The following is a 27272-nucleotide window of genomic DNA, read 5'->3' as shown; positions in this document are numbered from 1 at the left end:
TTAAGAGCACATTTAAAAATGAGAATAAAGGCATTATTATCGATGAAATTTTATTGATTATATAAACGTGAAGCAGAAAGTCTGGAGTAAGAAACAGGACAGAAAATATGAACAAAAATAAAGGATTTAAAAGCGCGGTGGCGGCGGCGGCGGCATCTCAGTTGACCAGGATGTGGCGCTGGCGCTTGTCCTTGGTCTTGGTCGCTTGCCTCTGGGCCAGGACTTTACCCTCTTGTGACTGGGCGGTGCGCGTCACCGCGGAGACGCCGTCCACGAACTTGGTCTTGAAGAGGACGTTGGCGTTGGCGAACATGCCGTCCTTCAGCGACACCACCACGAACTGCGGAGGGAGGACGCACAGTTTCAGAATCGAGTCACGTCCGGCTCCCTTTGAGGGGGGGGCGGGGCTAGTGCGACCGGGTTTACCTGCGAGTGGGTGAAGTGCGTGCGCAGCATCTGGCCGATGTTCTGCGTGTGCGACAGGTCCAGCGCGGCGTCCACCTCGTCCAGGATGTAGATGGGCGCGGGCTTGAAGAGCAGCATGGCCAGGATGAGAGAGAGCGCCACCAGGGAGCGCTGGCCCCCGCTCAGCTCGGTCAGGTTGTCCTTCCACGTGTTGCCCAGCGCCACCTTGAACTCCAGGCCGTCCAGGACGCCGCGGCCCTCGGGGGGCGCCAGGCGGGCGTCGGCGCCAGGCAGCAGGGTGGAGAAGATGGAGCCGAAGTCCTTGTTCACCTGGACGGAGAGAGACGACGGATTATAGCGACGGACGGACGATGAAATCGTTTTATCGTATCGTTAAGAATTCGGACCTTCTGCCAGGCCACGTTGAGAGCCTCGTTCTTCTTGTGGTCCAGCTCTCTGATGGTCTCCAGGATCTTCTCCTTATCGTTCTCCACGATCCTCTTCTTCTTCTTCAGGTCGTTATACTGAAATACACAAATAGATAAAGTTATAACGAGTCTCTTCCAGGACGACGAGCATCATTTAGACGATCGTTGAGGACGTCTTACCCTCTCCTCGGCCTCGCTCAGCATGTTCATGGCTTTGCGGTTGATGTTCCTCTCCAGCTTGTCCTTGGTCTCCTCCAGCCTCTTCAGCCTCTGACCCGCCTCCTTGGGGCTGTTGGTTTTGAAGTCGTAGGCCGAGTTGGGCTGGCCGAAGAGACGCCGCTCAGACGAGATCCAGTCGTGCTCGGCCAGCATGCGGGTCACCTGACGCCAACGCAGACGCAACGTTTAAATGGAGCGTGTACGAACAACACTCAGTGTGTGTGTGTATATACACACATATAAAACACTGCATACTACACTATGTATATATATGAATATATAGAAACAGATAAATAATATATATATACACACAACTGTATAATACACTCACTCAGTGTGTGTGTGTATATATATAAAATATATACACCAAGTGTAGTATACAATTATGTGTGTATGTCATATATATATATATACACACACACACTGAGTGTCGTGTAGTTATGTGTATATATACAGTATATTATGTATTACTAAATGTAGAAGTTATATATGTGTGTATATATATTATGTATATACACTGAGTTTAGTATACAATTATGTGTGTGTGTATATATATATATATATGAATATATAGAAACAGATAAATAATATATATACACAACTGTATAATACACTCAGTGTGTGTGTGTGTATATATATTATATACTATATATATACACACTAAGTGTAGTATACAATGTGTGTATATATCATATATACATATATACACATAGTCGTACAGTTATGTATATATATATATATGTATCACTAAATGTAGTATAGTTATATATGTGTGTATATATTATGTATATACACTGAATTTAGTATACAATTATGTGTGTGTGTATATATACAGTATAACTTTTATTTCCATAAATGCAAACACACTGAAAATACTACACTTTCAATTCTAAATCAAAACATTATTAAAATTTAGCCAGTTTGTATTAATCCATTACAGAAAATTAAGAAAAATTAATATTAGGCTGTTTAAAAAAATAGCAGTGCAGCATTTTTCTTAAAAAAAACTAAAAAAATGTATCTATAACATGAAAAAAAATGTTTGAGGTTTCACTTCACTTTAAATTACTGAACTAATATTTAATATAACAATTGTTTCTGAGATCTGTGTTGCATGGAGTCGACCAACTTCTGGCACCTCTGCACAGGTATTCCAGTCCAGGATGATCAGACGACGTTCCTCAGTTCTTCTGCAATTTTGGGTTTTGCCTCAAAGAAACACGTTTCAGACGTCAGAACACAAGTTCTCTCTGGGATTGAGGTCAGGGGATTGTGCTGGTCACTCTATTACCTCAATCTTGTTTGTCTGTAACCAAGATGTTTTGGGTCATTGTCATGTTGAAACACCCATTTTAAGGACATTTCTTCTTCCACATAGAGCAACATGATCTCCTCAAGTATTCTGATATATTTAAACTGATCCATGATCCCTCGTATGTGATAAATAGGCGTAACACCATGGTATGAGAAACATCCTCATATCATCATTTTGTACCCATTCAGGACACGTCTTTTTCTTAACAACGGAACTTTGCAGGAGTTCTTGCTGGTAAATCGGCTTCATTTAATCATCTTCTGTTCTCACTGGTAACTTCAGATGTTCCTTGATCTTTCTGGAGGTGATCACTGGCTGAGCCTTTGCCATTCTGGCTATTCTCTGATCCATTTGAACAGTAGTTCCACGCTTCCTTCTGCGTCTTTCAGGTTTTGGTTTTCACTTTAAGGCATTTTAGCTGAGCAGGCTATAATATGCTGCACTTCTCTGTATGTTTTTTCCCTCTACAATCAACTTTTTATTCAAAGTACGCTGTTCATCAGAACAATGTCTGGAACAACCCATTTTACCCAGTATTTCAGAAGGAAATGTGCTATGACCAACCTGTGCAACATTTGCCCCCCTCCTACATTAAATAAGGGCCAAAATTGACACCCGTTCTTCTGCAGAATGAATTAATTCACCGACTGAACTCCTCACTGCTATTATTTTGAACAATCCCCTTTCAATCAATGCTTCGATTACTCAGAATGAGCGGCATGCACGTCCTAATTGTTGGGCTTGTTTTGTTTTCGTTACTCTACTACACTTTCAAGTACATTATTTGCTATGTAGAAAAATCACTTCTACTAAAAACAGTGATTTATCAGGTTCATGGTGTTGGACTGCTATTATTTTGAACACCACTGTATAATATATACACACATACTGTATATAACTGTATACTTCAGTGTATATATATGATATACACACACACACACTATACTACTATATATACAGTGTATCACAAAAGTGAGTACACCCCTCACATTTCTGCAGATATTTAAGTATATCTTTTCATGGGACAACACTGACAAAATGACACTTTGACACAATGAAAAGTAGTCTGTGTGCAGCTTATATAACAGTGTAAATTTATTCTTCCCTCAAAATAACTCAATATACAGCCATTAATGTCTAAACCACTGGCAACAAAAGTGAGTACACCCCTTAGTGAAAGTTCCTGAAGTGTCAATATTTTGTGTGGCCACCATTATTTCCCAGAACTGCCTTAACTCTCCTGGGCATGGAGTTTACCAGAGCTTCACAGGTTGCCACTGGAATGCTTTTCCACTCCTCCATGACGACATCACGGAGCTGGCGGATATTCGAGACTTTGCGCTCCTCCACCTTCCGCTTGAGGATGCCCCAAAGATGTTCTATTGGGTTTAGGTCTGGAGACATGCTTGGCCAGTCCATCACCTTTACCCTCAGCCTCTTCAATAAAGCAGTGGTCGTCTTAGAGGTGTGTTTGGGGTCATTATCATGCTGGAACACTGCCCTGCGACCCAGTTTCCGGAGGGAGGGGATCATGCTCTGCTTCAGTATTTCACAGTACATATTGGAGTTCATGTGTCCCTCAATGAAATGTAACTCCCCAACACCTGCTGCACTCATGCAGCCCCAGACCATGGCATTCCCACCACCATGCTTGACTGTAGGCATGACACACTTATCTTTGTACTCCTCACCTGATTGCCGCCACACATGCTTGAGACCATCTGAACCAAACAAATTAATCTTGGTCTCATCAGACCATAGGACATGGTTCCAGTAATCCATGTCCTTTGTTGACATGTCTTCAGCAAACTGTTTGCGGGCTTTCTTGTGTAGAGACTTCAGAAGAGGCTTCCTTCTGGGGTGACAGCCATGCAGACCAATTTGATGTAGTGTGCGGCGTATGGTCTGAGCACTGACAGGCTGACCCCCCACCTTTTCAATCTCTGCAGCAATGCTGACAGCACTCCTGCGCCTATCTTTCAAAGACAGCAGTTGGATATGACGCTGAGCACGTGCACTCAGCTTCTTTGGACGACCAACGCGAGGTCTGTTCTGAGTGGACCCTGCTCTTTTAAAACGCTGGATGATCTTGGCCACTGTGCTGCAGCTCAGTTTCAGGGTGTTGGCAATCTTCTTGTAGCCTTGGCCATCTTCATGTAGCGCAACAATTCGTCTTTTAAGATCCTCAGAGAGTTCTTTGCCATGAGGTGCCATGTTGGAACTTTCAGTGACCAGTATGAGAGAGTGTGAGAGCTGTACTACTAAATTGAACACACCTGCTCCCTATGCACACCTGAGACCTAGTAACACTAACAAATCACATGACATTTTGGAGGGAAAATTACAAGCAGTGCTCAATTTGGACATTTAGGGGTGTAGTCTCTTAGGGGTGTACTCACTTTTGTTGCCGGTGGTTTAGACATTAATGGCTGTGTATTGAGTTATTTTGAGGGAAGAATAAATGTACACTGTTATATAAGCTGCACACAGACTACTTTTCATTGTGTCAAAGTGTCATTTTGTCAGTGTTGTCCCATGAAAAGATATACTTAAATATCTGCAGAAATGTGAGGGGTGTACTCACTTTTGTGATACACTGTATATATACACACACACACTGTATACTGCGCTTATAGCAAAAGTAAACCATGACTACAGGGCACACACATGTATGAAGTTTCCGCCCCCTTTTTATTGTATTATTTTTGTTGAAACTGGCCGTGTTGCATGATGGGATGTCAGTACTATAGTGAGCAGTATGTAGTGAACTATATGGAACACGGCCTTGGTTCGTCTCTTCTCTGAGCACAAACCGTACAGAACTAATGCACACGTGATTAGACGCTCACCCTGGCGGCGGCGTCGGCGCTGTCCTTCTTGTGCTTGCTGATGTTGTGCTCCAGCTCTTTGATCTTCAGCTGCGCCTCGTTGTTCTGCTCGCCCAGCCGGTTGGCCTCCTCGCTCTTCCCCTTCATCTCCCTCTCCTGGCCCAGGATCACCTCCTTCTGCTTGGTCAGCTGCTCCTGCGCCTGTCGTACGGCCTCCTGAGGACACCGGACCCACAGATCAGGATGATTAGGTTCTTCCCCCCCCCCCCCCCCCCCCCTCGGCTTCTGGTTCCGTAATGAGTTTGCTCTGCACTTAGCTTTATGAAATAAGTAGAATCAATCAGGGTTTTTGGAAGCCCTTCATGTGCCTCCTCCTCCAGGAGCGCCGCTGCCAAGCATTTACACTAATAAGAACCTTGGCAGGGTTTGGATTGGGGCCGTTGTGATTTATAGACGTTACACATCAAAAACCTCTGAGATCTTTTTAGCTAGACGACTACACTCAGTATATATATATATAATGTATATATTCTCAGTATATATATATATATATACACACATATATATATATATATACAGTGCCTTGCAAAAGTATTCAGCCCCCTTAAACTTTTCAACCTTTTGCCACATTTCAGGCTTCAAACATAACGATATGAAATTGTAATTTTTTGTGAAGAATCAACAACAAGTGGGACACAATGGTGAAGTGGAACGAAATTTATTGGATATTTTAAACTTTTTTTAGAAATAAAAAACTGAAAAGTGGGGCGTGCAATATTATTCAGCCCCCTTGCGTTAATACTTTGTAGCGCCACCTTTTGCTGCGATTACAGCTGCAAGTCGCTTGGGGTATGTCTCTATTAGTTTTGCACATCGAGAGACAGAAATTTTTGCCCATTCTTCCTTGCAAAACAGCTCGAGCTCAGTGAGGTTGGATGGAGAGCGTTTGTGAACAGCAGTTTTCAGCTCTTTCCACAGATTCTCGATGGGATTCAGGTCTGGACTTTGACTTGGCCATTCTAACACCTGGATACGTTTATTTGTGAACCATTCCATTGTAGATTTTGCTTTATGTTTTGGATCATTGTCTTGTTGGAAGATAAATCTCCGTCCCAGTCTCAGGTCTTTTGCAGACTGCAACAGGTTTTCTTCCAGAATGGTCCTGTATTTGGCTCCATCCATCTTCCCATCAATTTTAACCATCTTCCCTGTCCCTGCTGAAGAAAAGCAGGCCCAAACCATGATGCTGCCACCACCATGTTTGACAGTGGGGATGGTGTGTTCAGGGTGATGAGCTGTGTTGCTTTTACGCCAAACATAACGTTTTGCATTGTGGCCAAAAAGTTCGATTTTGGTTTCATCTGACCAGAGCACCTTCTTCCACATGTTTGGTGTGTCTCCCAGGTGACTTTTTATAGATATCTTTGAGAAATGGCTTTCTTCTTGCCACTCTTCCATAAAGGCCAGATTTGTGCAGTGTACGACTGATTGTGTCCTATGGACAGAGTCTCCCACCTCAGCTGTAGATCTCTGCAGTTCATTCAGAGTGATCATGGGCCTCTTGGCTGCATCTCTGATCAGTCTTCTCCTTGTTTGAGCTGAAAGTTTAGAGGGACGGCCGGGTCTTGGTAGATTTGCAGTGGTCTGATACTCCTTCCATTTCAATATGATCGCTTGCACAGTGCTCCTTGAGATGTTTAAAGCTTGGGAAATCTTTTTGTATCCAAATCCGGCTTTAAACTTCTCCACAACAGTATCTCGGACCTGCCTGGTGTGTTCCTTGGTCTTCATGATGCTCTCTGCGCTTTAAACAGAACTCTGAGACTATCACAGAGCAGGTGCATTTATACGGAGACTTGATTACACACAGGTGGATTCTATTTATCACCATCAGTCATTTAGGTCAACATTGGATCATTCAGAGATCCTCACTGAACTTCTGGAGTGAGTTTGCTGCACTGAAAGTAAAGGGGCTGAATAATATTGCACGCCCCACTTTTCAGGTTTTTATTTCTAAAAAAAGTTTAAAATATCCAATAAATTTCGTTCCACTTCACGATTGTGTCCCACTTGTTATTGATTCTTCACAAAAAATTACAATTTCATATCGTTATGTTTGAAGCCTGAAATGTGGCAAAAGGTTGAAAAGTTCAAGGGGGCTGAATACTTTTGCAAGGCACTGTATATATATATATATGTGTGTATATATATAAAATGTATATATACTCAGTATATATAACTACATACTACACTCAGTATATACGTGTGATTTAGGGCCTTCCCTAAATCGCTGCTGGACAGGTATAAAGAACCCCTGTTTACCTTGTTGGCCGCCACCTCGGTCGTCATGGCGCCGATCTGCTCCCGAATGGCCTTCATGGCTTCGTCCACCGCCTGGACCTGCTGCTCGTAGCCGGCCTGCTCCCTCCTCAGCTCCTCCAGCTCCAGGGCCACGGCGTCGGCCTCCTACGGTCGGGCGGGAACAGGGCACGTCTAAGTTCTTAGATGCCTTACAATGCTGCCTACTGAGGCACTGATATTCTGATTGAATACGGTAGGGTCCGGGCTTCACTTTACTCCGCCCCACCCTGGCTAGAACAGTCTCCACTCCGAAGAGGAGCATGTCAGCCTAAAATATATGGACGCCACTACGAGCGCAACGTTCCGGTCGTTACCTGCTGCCTCTCCTTGAACCTCTTGTCGAAGGCGTCGGCTTTGCTCTTGGCCTGGTTGAGCTTCTGCTGGGCCGCCTTGAGCTCCTGCTCCCGCTCGGCCTCGGCGTTCTTCATCTTCCTCTCCAGCACCTTGTACTTCTCCTCGGCCTTCTCCTGCACCTCCTTGGTCTTCTTCAGGATCTCCTCGCTCTCCTCTGACGGGGAGAACCATGAGTTCTATATGACCGTATTATAAATATAATATATACGTGTGTATAGGTATATATAGGGAGAACGTACCGATGGTTTTTTGCAGGTTCTCCAGCTCCTCCTGCTGCTTGTGGAAGGAGCTCTGCTGGAGTTTGGTCTCCAGGATCTGAGCCTCTTCGGACTTCAGGTCCAGCTGCTGCTTGAGCTGTCGATACCTGGCAGAGCGAATAAAACGCGTCAGCGATCCTACGGCAATTCAGTTAGTAAAGCGGCTAAAAACGCGACTTCCGTGGGGGGGGGTCAAAACAAGGACGGGGACTATCGTGTTTGGGACTATATACCACACTCAATATATATGATACTATATACTACACTCAGTATATATGACACTATATACTACACTCAGTATATATAACACTATATACTACACTCAGTATATAAAACACTACATACTACACTCAGGATATATATCACTACATACTACACTCAATATATATGACACTATATACTACACTCAGTATATATAACACTATATACTACACTCAGTATATATAACACTACATACTACACTCAGGATATATATCACTACATACTACACTCAATATATATGACACTATATACTACACTCAGTATATATATATATATATATATATATATATATATATATATATATATATATATATATACATATATGACACTACATACTACACTCAGTATATATATCACTACATACTACACTCAGGATATATAACACTATATACTACACTCAGGATATATATATCACTACATACTACACTCAATATATATGACACTATATACTACACTCAGTATATATATATATATATATATATATATATACATACATACATACATATATGACACTACATACTACACTCAGTATATATAACACTACATACTACACTCAGGATATATATCACTACATACTACACTCAGTATATATATTACTACATATCACACTCAATATATATGACACTATATACTACACTCAGTATATATAACACTACATACTACACTCAGTATATATATATATATATATATATATATATATATATATACACTAACACTACATACTACACTCAGTATATATATCACTACATACTACACACTACGCATATACAACACTACATACTACACTCAACGTGTGTGTGTGTGTATATACTGTATATATATACTGTATATATATATATATATATATATATATATATATATATATATACACACACACACACACACACACACACATATATATATATATAAATAAAACTACATAATGCACTCAGTATATATATATATATATATATATATATATATATATATATATATATATATATATATATATATATATATAGGTCCAGCTGCTGCTTGAGCCCACAGACGGTGGTCTGAGGAGGGACGAGTCGCAAACCTCAGATCCGAATTTGAATCTGAGCTGTGCTATCGACCTATGGTCGGCGCCCTGTCTACGATACGTACTTCTCGGCCGTCCCTTTCAGCCCGCCGAGTTCCTTCTCCGCGGCCGCCAGCTCCCTCTCCTTGGCCCTCAGGTCGTCCTGGAGCTCCTTCACCTCGGCCAGCCTGGAGAGCACGGACGCCGTCTGGGCGCGGGCGCCTGCACACAGTCACAGAGAGCGTCACAGTGAGGACAGCTGCGACCTAGCAACACCGACCGAGACGCACAGGTCACCACCGTACCTCCGGTCAGCGTCCCCTGAGGGTCGAACACGTCTCCGCCCAGGGTGACGGTCTTGGTGCTGACGCGCTTGTCGAACGCCACCCTCTTGGCGTCGTCCAGGGTGTCGCACACCAGCGTGGTCCCGAAGACGTACTCCATGGCCTTGCGCAGCTCCGACTCGTAGCCCACCAGCGACAGGGCCGCGTGGACGTTGTCCGGTCCAACCTGAAACGTCACAGACAGCGTCCAGACGAGGTCATCTCAAGCAAGCAAACACACACACACACATCTCAGACTTATTAAAGGACGAGGAGGGGAAGAAAGGTCGTTACGAGGTCTTTGGCGGCCCGGACGACGCCGTCGTTGAGGGTCCGGGACGCGATCTTGTTCAGAGGGATGATGGTGTATCTGCGCTTCAGCTCCCCCTTCTCTAGAAGCTTCTTTCCCGTGACCTGGAATTTCAATTCGAACAGACTTGAGGATTTGGGACACAGCCGGATTATGAACAGAAGTATCTAGCAAAATTATTATTATTTCATTATTATTTTATTTTATTATTTAAAATTATTATTTTTCAATTTTTATTCAATTAGATTTTTTTATTTTTTATTATTTAATTATTATTTAATTTATTTTTAATTTAATTATTTCATTATTATTTAATTTAAATTTTTTTTTTTATTTCATTATTTTATTAATATTTAATTTAATTATTTGAAATTATTATTTGGGACACAGCCGGATTATGAGCAGAAGTATCTGGCAAAATTATTATTTCATTATTATTTCATTATTATTTAATTTAATTATTTTAAATTATTATTTTTTAATTTTTATTTAAAGTTTTTTTTATTTCATTATTTAATTATTATTTAATTAAAGTTTTTTTTCTTCATTATTTAATTATTATTTAATTAAATTATTTAATTGTTATTTAATTTAATTATTTGAAATTATTATTTGGGACACAGCCGGATTATGAGCAGAAGTATCTGCCAAAATTATTATTTCATTATTATTTAATTTAATTATTTTAAATTATTATTTTTTAATTTTTATTTAAAGTTTTTTTTTATTTCATTATTTAATTAAAGTTTTTTTTATTTCATTATTTAATTATTATTTAATTAAATTATTTAATTATTATTTAATTTAATTATTTGAAATTATTATTTGGGACACAGCCGAATTATGAGCAGAAGTATCTGGCGACCCGACTGGACATCTGGCATTAGGAAGGGCGTCCGCGTACTTTCGGTTCCCGAGCTTACCTCGGTGTCCACGACCACGTTGTAGAGCCGGCCGCCCGCCACCACCTCCAGGGCCGTCGCGTTGGACACGTCGGTCACCGTGAACAGGTTGGCCACCAGACCCTTGACCTTGCTGCGCTCCCAGTTCCTCTCGGGATCCCTGCACGGATCAGACGGATCACACCGGATCACACCGGATCAGTTATCGGCGCCGCGGAGGGAAGCCACAGCGGGGTCACGTTCACCGCGCGAGCACTTACGTGTATTCGAATCGCAGGTTGGGGAACTGACCCATGAAGGACTCGTATTTCTCTCGGAGGTGATTGACCTCGCGGGACAGGCGGCGGCGCTGTTCCATCAGGTGCTCCTCACGACCGTCTGAGGAACGGAGGCGCGTTATTCACCCATGAGTCAAAACATTAGAACCAACCAAATAAAATAATAACAATGAATTATAATATTTTTAAATACTACTATTAATAATAACAATAGTAATAAATAATTATAATATTTTAACACTATTACCAATAATATAGCAATAATAATAAAAATAGCAACAATAACAATAATAACAATTATAACGACTACAATAATATTGATGATGATGATCATAATAATAATGTTTTAAAATACTGCTAATAGTAATTTTAATAATACTGTACCAAAATATAATGACTATATAGCTAATGCTACTATACTATAATCAGGACAAATAATAACAATATAATAATAATAAATTTAAATAATTAAATTAATTAATACTAATTTTAAATAATTACATAAATAATATAACACAAAATAATTAAATAAAATATATAATAATAATAATTAAATAATAATAATATATAATAATAGGTTTAAATAATTAAATTAAATACCAATTAAATAATAATAATTAAAATAATAATTTTATGCATTTTCCTCCCGATAAAGCAATTATTTATTTTTTCCCATTATTGTCATTACCATTAGTAGTAGTATTTTTGTATTATTTAATTTAATTATTTAAAGTTACTATTATTTAATTATTGATTTAATTATTTAAAATGATCATTATTTATTATTTAATTTAATTATTTAAAATGATCATGAATTATTATTTAATTTCATTATATAAAATGATTATTATTTAATTATTATTTAAAATGATCATTATTTTTATTTAACTAAATTATTTAAAAATATCATTATCTAATTATTTAAATATTCAAAACTATCATTATTTATGATTTAATGTAGTTATTTAAACTTATTATTTAATTATTATCTAATTTCATTATATAAAATGATCATTATTTATTATTTAATTTAATTATTTAAAATGATCATTATTTAATTTTTATTTAACTTAATTATTTAAAAACCTCATTATCTAATTATTATTTAATTATTTAAAACTATATTTATTTAATTTAGTTATTTACAATTATTATAATTAAATTATTTACAATGATTATTTAATTTCATTATTTAAAATGATCATGAATTATTATTTATTTAAATTATTTAAAATGATCAGTATTTAATGATTCATTTAATGATTTAAAATTATTATTAATTATTATTTTATTTAATGATTTAAAATGATCATGAATTTATATTTAATTTCATTATATAAAATGATCATTATTTAATTATTATTTAAATTAATTATTTTAAATGATCATTATTAAATTTTTATTTAACTTAATTATTTAAAAACCTCATTATCTAATTATTATTTAATTATTCAAAACTATAATTATTTATTTAATTTAGTTATTTACAATTATTATTATGTAATTATTTAATTAAATTATTTACAATTATTATTTAATGTAATTATTGAAAATGATTAGAATGTTTCGGCTGGTCGGTGTGTGTACATGATTGTGGGTGACGCAAAGCGAGACGGGTCCTGGGAACCTGGGTTCAATCCTCGGGTTAATACGCCGTCCGTCACGTGGGTCGAAAGTGTGGGGACGCCCTGAACCCAGACTGGGGGCGTGTCCCAAACCCTGGTGAGCTGCCTTCAGTCAGATCATCACTCAGAACGAAGGCGCCTCAGTAGGCAGCACTGTAAGGCATGTAAGAATTTAGACACGCCCACTTCTCGTCTGTGTGTACGGCGGTGGACCCTGTGGTTCTGAACTGACCCTCGTAGTTGAGCTTGTGGAGTTCGGCCTGCAGCTTCTCTCTGCACTTCTGCACGGCCTCGGAGGCGTCCTGGTCCTTCTTATACCCGCCGTCCATCTTCTTCACCTGAGCCTGCTTGGTCTTCAGCTCCTGCTGGGCGTGTCCGAGCTTCATCTGAGCCTGGCGGAGAGACGGAGGGGGTTAAGGGAACGCGTTTCGGGGCGGGGTCACCGGGGTGGAGTCACCGAGACGCGTACCTGTTTGGCCTCGGTTTCGGCCTTGCTCGTGTCGTTCTTGCAGGTCACCATCTGCCCCGCCAGCGTCGCCGCCTCGCCGTCCTCGTTGGCCGAGAGGCCGGCCGACACGGCCTTGAAGTGCTGCCGGGCCGCCTCCAGCTCCTCGCCGTCCTTCCGCCCCTCCTCCTGCACGGCCGCCAGGCGCTCCGTGGCCTTGGCCGCCTCCTTCTCCTTCGCCGACATGACCTTCATGTCCTGGTGTGAGAGCGGGGTCACCCGATTAGTGCTACCCTCAAATAAACACCACCTACCCCATATAGTGGAGTCCTAGAGGGGCACCTCCTCCTTGTTTTGGACCAGCTCCTTCCTTCTCTTGGTCTCGTCCTTCAGGTTCTGCTTCTTCAGGTCCAGGGCGCTCTGAGCCTTGGTGTCCACCCGCTGAGCCTCGGCCAGGTTCTCCTCCAGGGTCTTCAGCACCCCCGCCACCTCCTGTACACCCCCGAGAGATCAATGACATTTATTCGAAAGTTGCAGCCTAAGGTAAGGTTACTGGACTAGTAATCAAAAGGTCGGTGGTTCAAGCCCCAACACTGCCATTTTACCACTGCTGGGCCCTTGAGTGAGGCCCTTAAACCTCAATTGCTTAGACAGTATATATGTGTATGCCAATAAAGACAGCGTAACCATGGAGACATGCCAACAGAGACGGCATAACCATGGAGACATGCCAATAGACAGTGTAACCATGGAAACATGCCATCAAAGGCAGCGTAACCATGGACGCAAGACAGTGTAACCCTGGAAACATGCCGACAAAGGCAGCGTAACCATGGAAACATGTCGACAAAGGCAGCGTAACTATGGAAACATGCTAATTAAAAACAGCGTAACCATGGCAATATGGCAATAAAGGCAGCGTAACCATGGCAGCTTGCCAATAAAAAGGGTGTAACCATGGAAACATGCCAATAAAGACTGTCACCATGGAGACATGTCGATAAAGACAGTGTAACCATGGAAACATGCCATCAAAGGCAGCGTAACCAAGGACGCAAGACAGCGTAACCCCGGAAACGTGCCGACAAAGGCAGCGTAACCATGGAAACATGCTAATTAAAAACAGCGTAACCATGGAAATATGGCAATAGGCAGCGTAACCATGGCAGCTTGCCAATAAAGAGGGTGTAACCATGGAAACATGCCAATAAAGGCAGTGTAACCATGGAAGCATGCCAATAAAGACAGTGTTACCATGGAGACATGTCGATAAAGACAGTGTAACCATGGAAACATGCCATCAAAGGCAGCGTCACCATGGACGCAAGACAGTGTAACCCTGGAAACATGCCGACAAAGGCAGCGTAACTATGGAAACATGCTAATTAAAAACAGCGTAACCATGGAAATATGGCAATAAAGGCAGCGTAACCATGGCAGCTTGCCAATAAAGACGGTGTAACCATGGAAACATGCCAATAAAGAAAGTGTTACAATGGAAACAAGACAGTGTAACCATGGAGACATGTCGATAAAGACAGTGTAACCATGGAAACATGCCATCAAAGGCAGCGTAACCATGGACGCAAGACAGTGTAACCCTGGAAACGTGCCGACAAAGGCAGCGTAACCATGGAAACATGCCAATTAAAAACAGCGTAACCATGGAAATATTGCAATAAAGGCAGCGTAACCATGGCAGCTTGCCAATAAAGAGGGTGTAACTAGAGATGGACCGATCGGGTTTTTTGGCATCGATTGCGATCTCCGATCTCCTTTCAGGGCAATCGGCCGATAGTCGATTTCGATCGGGGGGGATTTTTAGCGCAAAATCAGCAGTAAATAATAAAGTAACCAAACAATTATTTTTTTCACCCACAGGAGACATATCTTATTAGTCTAACTGACCACACACACACACACACACACACACACACACACACACACACACACACACACAGGTTTAATGTTATCCAGTTTAGTCTGAAAAAAACTTAAAAAGAGCCTCACAGTGAAGATAAACCGAAAGCAACAGTGTGTGTGTGTGTTTCTTTAAAAAAACCGCTTTGTTCAGTGTCGCTTTAAATGATTCTGATTCAGGAGTCGAATGTGACGCGTAAGTTTCTCTCTCCGTTTTTACTGTTATTAATTAAATGTCGTGGTTTTAAATAAACACCAGCTACTACAGAACATTTTGTGTGACTTTCTTACATTAAAAAGCTTCATTAAACCGCTATTACCACAGAGCGGTCACCGAGTCAGACTCGTTCCGTCTGTGGAGCTAAAAGTTCTGATTACCCTAAAAGTTCAGCAGATGATCCTGAACTAACGAATTTGGTAATGAATAAACTTTTGCCTCTGATTGGCTCTGTAACGTTTTCTGTTCTCATCTACATCACAAGTAAGAACCGCTCACGATTTACCAAAGTGAACCAGGAGTTTATATAACGTGCTGATAGAATCCACTCAGATGTGACCGGGTTGAATTATCTTTTTAAAGTAAATATTACAATCAGCAAAATTACATCGTATGTATGATGCACAACGTTAATGATGTTATTTTAGGTCATGAAGAGCTTTCACGATGGTTTCTGTACGATGGTTGATGAATGGTGATGTGATGGTTGGCGCGTCGTAGCTCAAAGTCTGGATCGATCCACTGAGCTGTTAACTTAACGTGATCTTTATATATCACACCATCGGATCGGCTACTTTTAGGAGATATCGTCCGATCGTCGATAGCATATTTCGATTGAAAATCGGCCGATATCGATTTAAAGTCGATCGATCGCCCCATCTCTAGGTGTAACCATGGAAACATGCCAATAAAGGCAGTGTAACCATGGAAGCATGCCATCAAAGGCAGCGTAACCATGGACGCAAGACAGCGTAACCCTGGAAACGTGCCGACAAAGGCAGCGTAACTATGGAAACATGCTAATTAAAAACAGCGTAACCCATGGAAATATGGCAATAAAGGCAGCGTAACCATGGCAGCTTGCCAATAAAGACGGTGTAACCATGGAGACATGTCAATAAAACAGTGCGACCATGGAGCCACGCCAAAAAAAAGACGGTGTAACCATGGAGACATGCCGATAAAGACACCGTAACCAATCCGGCCACTCTTTATAGGGCAGGTGTAGCCTAGTGGTTAAGGCACTGGACTAGTAATCAGAAGGTTGTGGGTTCGAGCCCCCCCCCCCCCGGTGTAACTTCAGTCGTGGTGGTACCTTGTCCCGGCTCCTCTCCAGCGCCCGGATCTCCTCCAGCAGCTGGGCGACGCGCCCGGCGTTCCGCCCCACGCCCTCCCGCAGCGTCCCGACGGCGCCGTGCATCAGCTGCAGCCCCTCGGCCGACTTCAGCTCGGTCTCCTCGGCGCACACGAACTGCCAGGCCACGTAGAGCCGGCCCAGGTGCTCCATCTCCCGCATCAGCTTCTGGTACTCCAGGTAGGACGAGCGCTCCTGCGGAGGGGGGGAACGTCCAGTGAGCGGAAGATCACTTTCATAAAGAAAACGAAGAAAGAAAAACGACCCCGACCTCCTTCAGCTTCTCCATGGCGGGGGTGATCTCCTCGTCCAGGATCTGTAACGAGAGGGCAACGGTCAGAGCGCCGCGCGGAGACGCGCGCCGGGGTCGCGAGGGCGTCGCCGCCGCTTACCGTCTGGATCTCCTTCAGCTTGGCGTCCTTCTTCTCGATGGTTTTCTGCGCGCTGATCTTCTTGCACTCGTACATCCTGGTACCGGCCGCCTCCTCGATCATGGACAGGATCTGAACGTGCACAGAGAAGGCGCGTGAGGGTCAACGACTGGCGCGAGGGTTAGCTTTAGAGCTACGGGTACGGTGGGGGGGGTCACCTCACCTCGGGGGGCTTCATATTCAGGACCTTGGTGATTCTTCCCTGAAAACAGAACGACAGGTTACAGCCAGGCACTGCTCCCCGTTATTCGTGTTCTAGATTAACCGCTGCAGCGCCTCGACCGGCCAGCGGGGGCCGCCATCGCGTCCCTCCAGTTGGTCGGTCAAAAGCACGGCCGGGATATATACAGTATATATATACACACACCGATCAGCCATAACATTAAAACCACCTCCTTGTTTCTACACTCGCTGTCCATGTTATCAGCCCCACTTTTAGCAATTAATGGTGCTTTCATAAATATATGGACGGCGTGTAGGAGCGATATCGCCGGCGTGGAGGTGGAACAGGTCCAGTACCTGCATGATGAGGAAATGTGGATTGTTGACGTTCAGGCCGACGGAGCAGAAGAGATCCTGGACGCGCATGTTGTTGGCGTTCACGCCGTTAATCAGGTACTTGTTCCTCCCGCCTATGACCACCTACAGGGGATAAACACAGGCTATTAGTTTCCAAATCGCCCCAGATGCCGGATACGGGCGAGCGGCCGGCATCTTACCTGTCTGGTGACGGTGATCTCGTCGTGGGTCTCGAACCCCAGCGGGCTCTGCTTCTTGTTGGAGTTGTCGAAGGTGATGGAGACCGTGGCCTTGGTGATGCCGGCCAGTCCGTTCTTATACACCAGGTCCTGGAGGCTGGACGCTCGGACCTACGAGAGAAGATTTTCCTCACGCTGAGGCGCCTGGCACACTTCGCAGGGAGCAACGGCACAGCGGCGCGAACGCGGTTCCGTCACGTCTCGCGTGAATGCGCCGGTGCTGAGCGGAACACGCACACTAACATGCACGCACTCAAACGCTTACATACATATACACACACACTAAGACACACTCAAACACACACATACACTAACACACTAACATATACACACACACACACACACACATTCTAACACACAAACTTACTCACACACACACACTAACACATACACTAACACACACACACACTAACACACACTAACATACACTCTAACACACTAACATATACACACACACATTCTAACACACAAACTTACTCACACACACACACACACAAACTAACATACACACTAACATACACACACTAACACACACTAACACACACTAACACACACTAACATACACACACTAACATACACACACTAACATACACACACTAACACACACTAACATACACACACTAACACACACTAACATACACACACTAACACACACTAACACACACACTAACATACACACACTAACATACACACACTAACACACACACTAACACACACTAACATACACACACTAACACACACTAACATACACACACTAACACACACACTAACATACACACACTAACATATACACACACACATTCTAACACACAAACTTACTCACACACACACACACAAACTAACATACACACTAACATACACACACTAACACACACTAACACACACTAACACACACTAACATACACACACTAACATACACACACTAACATACACACACTAACACACACTAACATACACACACTAACACACACTAACATACACACACTAACACACACTAACACACACACTAACATACACACACTAACATACACACACTAACACACACACTAACACACACTAACATACACACACTAACACACACTAACATACACACACTAACACACACACTAACATACACACACTAACATATACACACACACATTCTAACACACAAACTTACTCACACACACACACACAAACTAACACACACTAACATACACACACTAACACACACTAACACACACTAACACACACTAACATACACACACTAACATACACACACTAACATACACACACTAACACACACTAACATACACACACTAACATACACACACTAACACACACACTAACATACACACACTAACATACACACACTAACATACTCACACTAACACACACTAACATACACACACTAACACACACTAACACACACACTAACATACACACACTAACATACACACACTAACACACACACTAACACACACTAACATACACACACTAACACACACTAACATACACACACTAACACACACACTAACATACACACACTAACATATACACACACACACTCTAACACACTAACATATACACACACACATTCTAACACACAAACTTACTCACACACACACACTAACACATACACTAACACACACACACACTAACACACACACTAACACACACTAACATACACTCTAACACACTAACATATACACACACACATTCTAACACACAAACTTACTCACACACACACACACTAACATACACACTAACATACACACACTAACACACACTAACATACACACACTAACACACTAACATACACACACTAACATACACACACTAACATACACACACTAACATACACACACTAACATACTCACACTAACACACACTAACATACACACACTAACACACACTAACATACACACACTAACATACACACACTAACATACACACACACATTCTAACACACAAACTTACTCACACACACACACACTAACATATACACACACACATTCTAACACACAAACTTACTCACACACACACACACTAACATACACACTAACATACACACACTAACACACACTAACATACACACACTAACACACACTAACATACACACACTAACATACACACACTAACATACACACACTAACATACACACACTAACATACACACACTAACATACACACACACATTCTAACACACAAACTTACTCACACACACACACACTAACATATACACACACACATTCTAACACACAAACTTACTCACACACACACACACTAACATACACACTAACATACACACACTAACACACACTAACATACACACACTAACACACACTAACATACACACACTAACATACACACACTAACATACACACACTAACATACACACACTAACATACTCACACTAACACACACTAACATACACACACTAACATACTCACACTAACACACACTAACATACACACACTAACATACACACACTAACATACACACACTAACATACTCACACTAACACACACTAACATACACACACTAACACACACTAACACACACACTAACATACACACACTAACACACACACTAACACACACTAACATACACACACTAACATACACACACTAACACACACTAACACACACACTAACATACACACACTAACACACACTAACATACACACACTAACATACACACACTAACACACACTAACATACACACACTAACACACACTAACATACACACACTAACACACACTAACATACACACACTAACACACACTAACATACACACACTAACATACACACACTAACATACACACACTAACATACACACACTAACATACACACACTAACATACTCACACTAACACACACTAACATACACACACTAACACACACTAACATACACACACTAACACACACTAACATACACACACTAACACACACTAACATACACACACTAACATACACACACTAACATACACACACTAACATACACACACTAACATACACACACTAACACACACACTAACATACACACACTAACATACACACACTAACACACACTAACATACACACACTAACATACACACTAACATACACACACTAACACACACTAACATACACACACTAACATACACACACTAACATACACACACTAACATACACACACTAACATACTCACACTAACACACACTAACATACACACACTAACATACTCACACTAACACACACTAACATACACACACTAACATACACACACTAACATACACACTAACATACTCACACTAACACACACTAACATACACACACTAACATACACACACTAACATACACACACTAACATACACACACTAACACACACTAACATACACACACTAACACACACTAACACACACACTAACATACACACACTAACATACACACACTAACACACACACTAACACACACTAACATACACACACTAACATACACACACTAACACACACTAACATACACACACTAACACACACTAATACACACACTAACATACACACACTAACATACACACACACTAACACACACTAACACACACTAACACACACACTAACACACACACTAACATACACACACTAACATACACACACTAACACACACACTAACATACACACACTAACACACACACACTAACACACACTAACACACACACACTAACACACACACACTAACACACACACTAACACACACTAACATACACACACTAACATACACACACTAACACACACACTAACATACACACACTAACATACACACACTAACACACACTAACACACACACACTAACACACACACTAACACACACACTAACACACACACTAACACACACTAACACACACACTAACACACACACACACACTAACACACACACTAACACACACACTAACACACACACTAACACACACTAACATACACACACTAACACACACACTAACACACACTAACATACACACACTAACATACACACACTAACACACACTAACATACACACACTAACATACACACACTAACACACACACTAACACACACTAACATACACACACTAACATACACACACTAACACACACTAACACACACACTAACATACACACACTAACACACACACTAACACACACTAACATACACACACTAACATACACACTAACATACACACACTAACACACACTAACATACACACACTAACATACACACACTAACATACTCACACTAACACACACTAACACACACTAACATACACACACTAACATACACACACTAACATACTCACACTAACACACACTAACATACACACACTAACACACACTAACACACACACTAACACACACTAACATACACACACTAACATACACACTAACATACACACACTAACACACACTAACATACACACACTAACATACACACACTAACATACACACACTAACATACTCACACTAACACACACTAACATACACACACTAACACACACACTAACACACACTAACATACACACACTAACATACACACTAACATACACACACTAACATACACACACTAACATACTCACACTAACACACACTAACATACACACACTAACATACACACACTAACATACACACACTAACATACTCACACTAACACACACTAACATACACACACTAACACACACACTAACACACACTAACATACACACACTAACATACACACACTAACACACACTAACATACACACACTAACACACACTAATACACACACTAACATACACACACTAACATACACACACACTAACACACACTAACACACACTAACACACACACTAACATACACACACTAACATACACACACTAACACACACACTAACATACACACACTAACACACACACACTAACACACACTAACACACACACACTAACACACACACACTAACACACACACTAACACACACTAACATACACACACTAACATACACACACTAACATACACACACTAACATACACACACTAACATACACACACTAACACACACTAACACACACACACTAACATACACACACTAACACACACACTAACACACACACTAACACACACACTAACACACACACTAACACACACACTAACACACACTAACACACACACTAACACACACACACACACTAACACACACTAACACACACTAACACACACACTAACACACACTAAAATATACACACACTAACATACACACACACACTAACACACACTAACACACACTAACACACACTAACACACACTAACACACACTAACACACACACACACACACACTAACACACACTAACACACACTAACATACACACTAACATACACACACACAAACTAACATACACACACTAACATACACACACTAACACACTAAAATATACACACACTAACACACACACACACACACACACACACACACACACACACACTAACACACTCTCACACTCACACTCTCACACACTAACACACTCTAACACACACACACTAACACACACTAACACACACTAACACACACTAACACACACTAACACACACACTAACACACTAACACACACTAACATACACACACTAACACACACTAACATACACACACTAAAATATACACACACTAACATACACACACTAACATACACACACTAACACACACACTAACACACACTAACATACACACACTAACATACACACACTAACACACACTAACATACACACACTAACACACACTAACACACACACTAACATACACACACTAACACACACAAACATACACACACTAACATACACACACTAACACACTAACATACACACACTAACACACACACTAACACACACTAACACACACTAAAATATACACACACTAACATACACACTAACATACACACACACAAACTAACATACACACACTAACACACACACTAACACACTAAAATATACACACACTAACACACACACTAACACACACACACACACTCTCACACTCTCACACTCTAACACACTAACACTCTAACACACTCTAACACACTCTAACACACTCTAACACACTCTAACACACACACTAACACACACTAACACACACACTAACACACTAACACACTAACACACTAACACACACTAACATACACACACTAACATATACACACACTAACATACACACACTAACACACACTAACATACACACACTAAAATATACACACACTAACATACACACACTAACATACACACACTAACATACACACACTAACACACACTAACATACACACACTAACATACACACACTAACACACACTAACATACACACACTAACATACACACACTAACATACACACACTAACACACACTAACATACACACACTAACATACACACACTAACACACACTAACATACACACACTAAAATATACACACACTAACATACACACACTAACATACACACACTAACATACACACACTAACATACACACACTAACACACACTAACATACACACACTAACATACACACACTAACACACACTAACATACACACACTAACATACACACACTAACATACACACACTAACACACACTAACATACACACACTAACATACACACACTAACATACACACTAACACACACTAACACACACACTAACATACACACACTAACATACACACACTAACACACACTAACACACACTAACACACACTAACATACACACACTAACACACTAACACACACACTAACATACACACACTAACATACACACACTAACACACTAACACACACTAACACACACACTAACACACACTAACATACACACACTAACACACTAACATACACTAACACACACTAACACACACACTAACACACACTAACACACACTAAAATATACACACACTAACATACACTAACACACACTAACACACACTAAAATATACACACACTAACACACACACAAACTAACATACACACACTAACACACACACTAACACACTAAAATATACACACACTAACACACACACTAACACACACACACTCACACACACTAACACACTCTCACACTCTCACACTCTCACACTCTCACACTCTAACACACTCTAACACACTCTAACACACTCTAACACACTCTAACACACACACTAACACACACTAACACACACACTAACACACTAACACACTAACACACTAACACACTAACACACACTAACATACACACACTAACATATACACACACTAACATACACACACTAACATACACACACTAACATACACACACTAACACACACTAACATACACACTAACACACACTAACACACACTAACACACACACTAACACACACTAACATACACACACTAACACACACTAACATACACACTAACATACACACTAACACACACTAACACACACACTAACACACACTAACATACACACACTAACACACACTAACATACACACTAACATACACACTAACACACACTAACACACACTAACACACACTAACACACACACTAACACACACTAACATACACACTAACATACACTAACATACACACTAACATACACACTAACACACACTAACACACACACTAACACACACTAACATACACACACTAACACACACTAACATACACACTAACATACACACTAACACACACTAACACACACTAACACACACTAACACACACACTAACACACACTAACATACACACACTAACACACACTAACATACACACTAACATACACACTAACACACACTAACACACACACTAACACACACTAACATACACACACTAACACACACTAACATACACACTAACATACACACTAACACACACTAACACACACTAACACACACTAACACACACTAACATACACACACTAACACACACTAACATACACACTAACATACACACTAACACACACTAACACACACTAACACACACACTAACATACACACACTAACACACACTAACATACACACTAACACACACTAACACACACTAACACACACACCTAACATACACACACTAACACACACTAACATACACACTAACATACACACTAACACACACTAACACACACACTAACATACACACACTAATATACACACACTAACACACACACATGAACACAAACCTCACACATACACTCAAGTCCAAAGTCGCTAAATATTGATGTTTAAATCATCATAAAAAAATCATTCATAATTATTTTGGTATGTAATTTTCTTTTAGTGACGCGATGAATGATCTTTTTAATACCTAAAATATTTGTTTTGTAATAAAGTATTTTTAACACAAATTTATAACCTAGGGACGTAAAAGTTCCTCCAATTGAAGAATCACCCAAAACAATAAAGTGATTTATAATAATTCCAGAATAGATTTAATCATTTTAATTAATTATGTGTGTGTGTTTATGTATTTAGAAGTTTGTTGGACATTTTTGAATAAAAGAATGAAGCATTTTAATAGATTTATTTATGTATTTTCCACTCTCGCCTCACTGAGGTAGTTCTACGACGCTCCCTTAGTTAGCTTAGCTTAGGCTGAACCGTTACTTATTTTGTTTTTATTCTTATTCTAAATAAACACATTATTCCTGGATTTAGGAACGAATTTGAGTTCAATTGTAATTTTAGGGTCTTTAAACTTTTTTTATATGGATGTAAAACTTGGAATTAGGTGAGTATTTTGCCTTGTTTTAATCAATGACAGTCAGACCCGGTATGATAAACTGAGCTAACTCGGTTACCTCAGAAAACCGAGTTTCTCTGTTGTGCTTTGGCTTTAAATACGAATAAATAAAACACGAATACAAGTACGTTTTTAATCGGTTCAGGGCTTCGTGTTTAAAAGTAGACGGCGAGATAGCCTAGCCTAGCCTAGCAGCGCGTTCAGAACAAACCGAAACAACGCAGCTTAGCATGTTAGCACTGAAGCTAATTCACGGTGTTCCGCACAGCGCTTTATAACGTATTCAAATAAACACACCCTAAAAACTAAGTAAACGGAGTATAAAGTGAGTTAAACACTTAGCGTGGTGGTTTGTTTGGTGAAATAATACGATAATAATAATAATAATAATACACAGGGGAAGCAGCACGGCGGTGTACGGATTGCTGTTACTGTTACCAGTGTTCCGTACATGAGGGAGCTGTGCGGAACACCGTTAGCCGCTAATGTCTGTGTGATTATATCGTCTCACCTGCGATAAATTGGAAATACCGAGCAGAAAGCAGATCGAGTCGAGGATGTTGGACTTGCCGCTGCCGTTCAGCCCGGTGATGGCGTTAAACAGCGGGTCGAAGCCGCTGATCTCGGTCCTCTCCGCGTACGACTTGAAGCCCTCCAGCACGATCGACTTGATGAACATCGCTCAACGATTTGGGAACCAGAACCGAACCGAAACAACCCGAGTCGTCCTGACCTGACCACACTCACAACTTCAAATGAGGCGCCAGCGCGCTTTCC

General features: G+C 40.9%; 1 protein-coding gene across 1 annotated transcript; it reads right to left on the bottom strand.

The window, feature by feature from the left end:
• Positions 1-33: 33 nt before the first annotated feature.
• smc2 (structural maintenance of chromosomes 2) lies at positions 34-27272 on the bottom strand. Its single transcript, XM_063008661.1, has 23 exons — positions 27007-27272; positions 17773-17922; positions 17573-17695; positions 17217-17255; positions 17015-17125; positions 16894-16938; positions 16584-16817; positions 13693-13842; positions 13375-13608; positions 13138-13297; positions 11263-11380; positions 11024-11162; positions 10085-10204; positions 9773-9977; positions 9554-9689; positions 8150-8274; positions 7871-8064; positions 7518-7661; positions 5217-5411; positions 1014-1214; positions 813-929; positions 427-735; positions 34-340 (listed from the first exon to the last, which is right to left on the bottom strand). The coding sequence occupies exons 1-23, from the start codon at positions 27172-27174 to the stop codon at positions 158-160; spliced, it is 3600 nt and encodes a 1199-aa protein (XP_062864731.1). The 5' UTR covers positions 27175-27272; the 3' UTR covers positions 34-157.

The sequence above is a fragment of the Trichomycterus rosablanca genome, chromosome 14 (assembly GCF_030014385.1).
Source record: "Trichomycterus rosablanca isolate fTriRos1 chromosome 14, fTriRos1.hap1, whole genome shotgun sequence".
In the NCBI taxonomy this organism is placed as follows: Eukaryota; Metazoa; Chordata; class Actinopteri; order Siluriformes; family Trichomycteridae; genus Trichomycterus; species Trichomycterus rosablanca.
The sequence above is the reverse complement of the archived record's forward strand: the minus strand, read 5'-3'. Positions and strand labels throughout refer to the sequence as shown.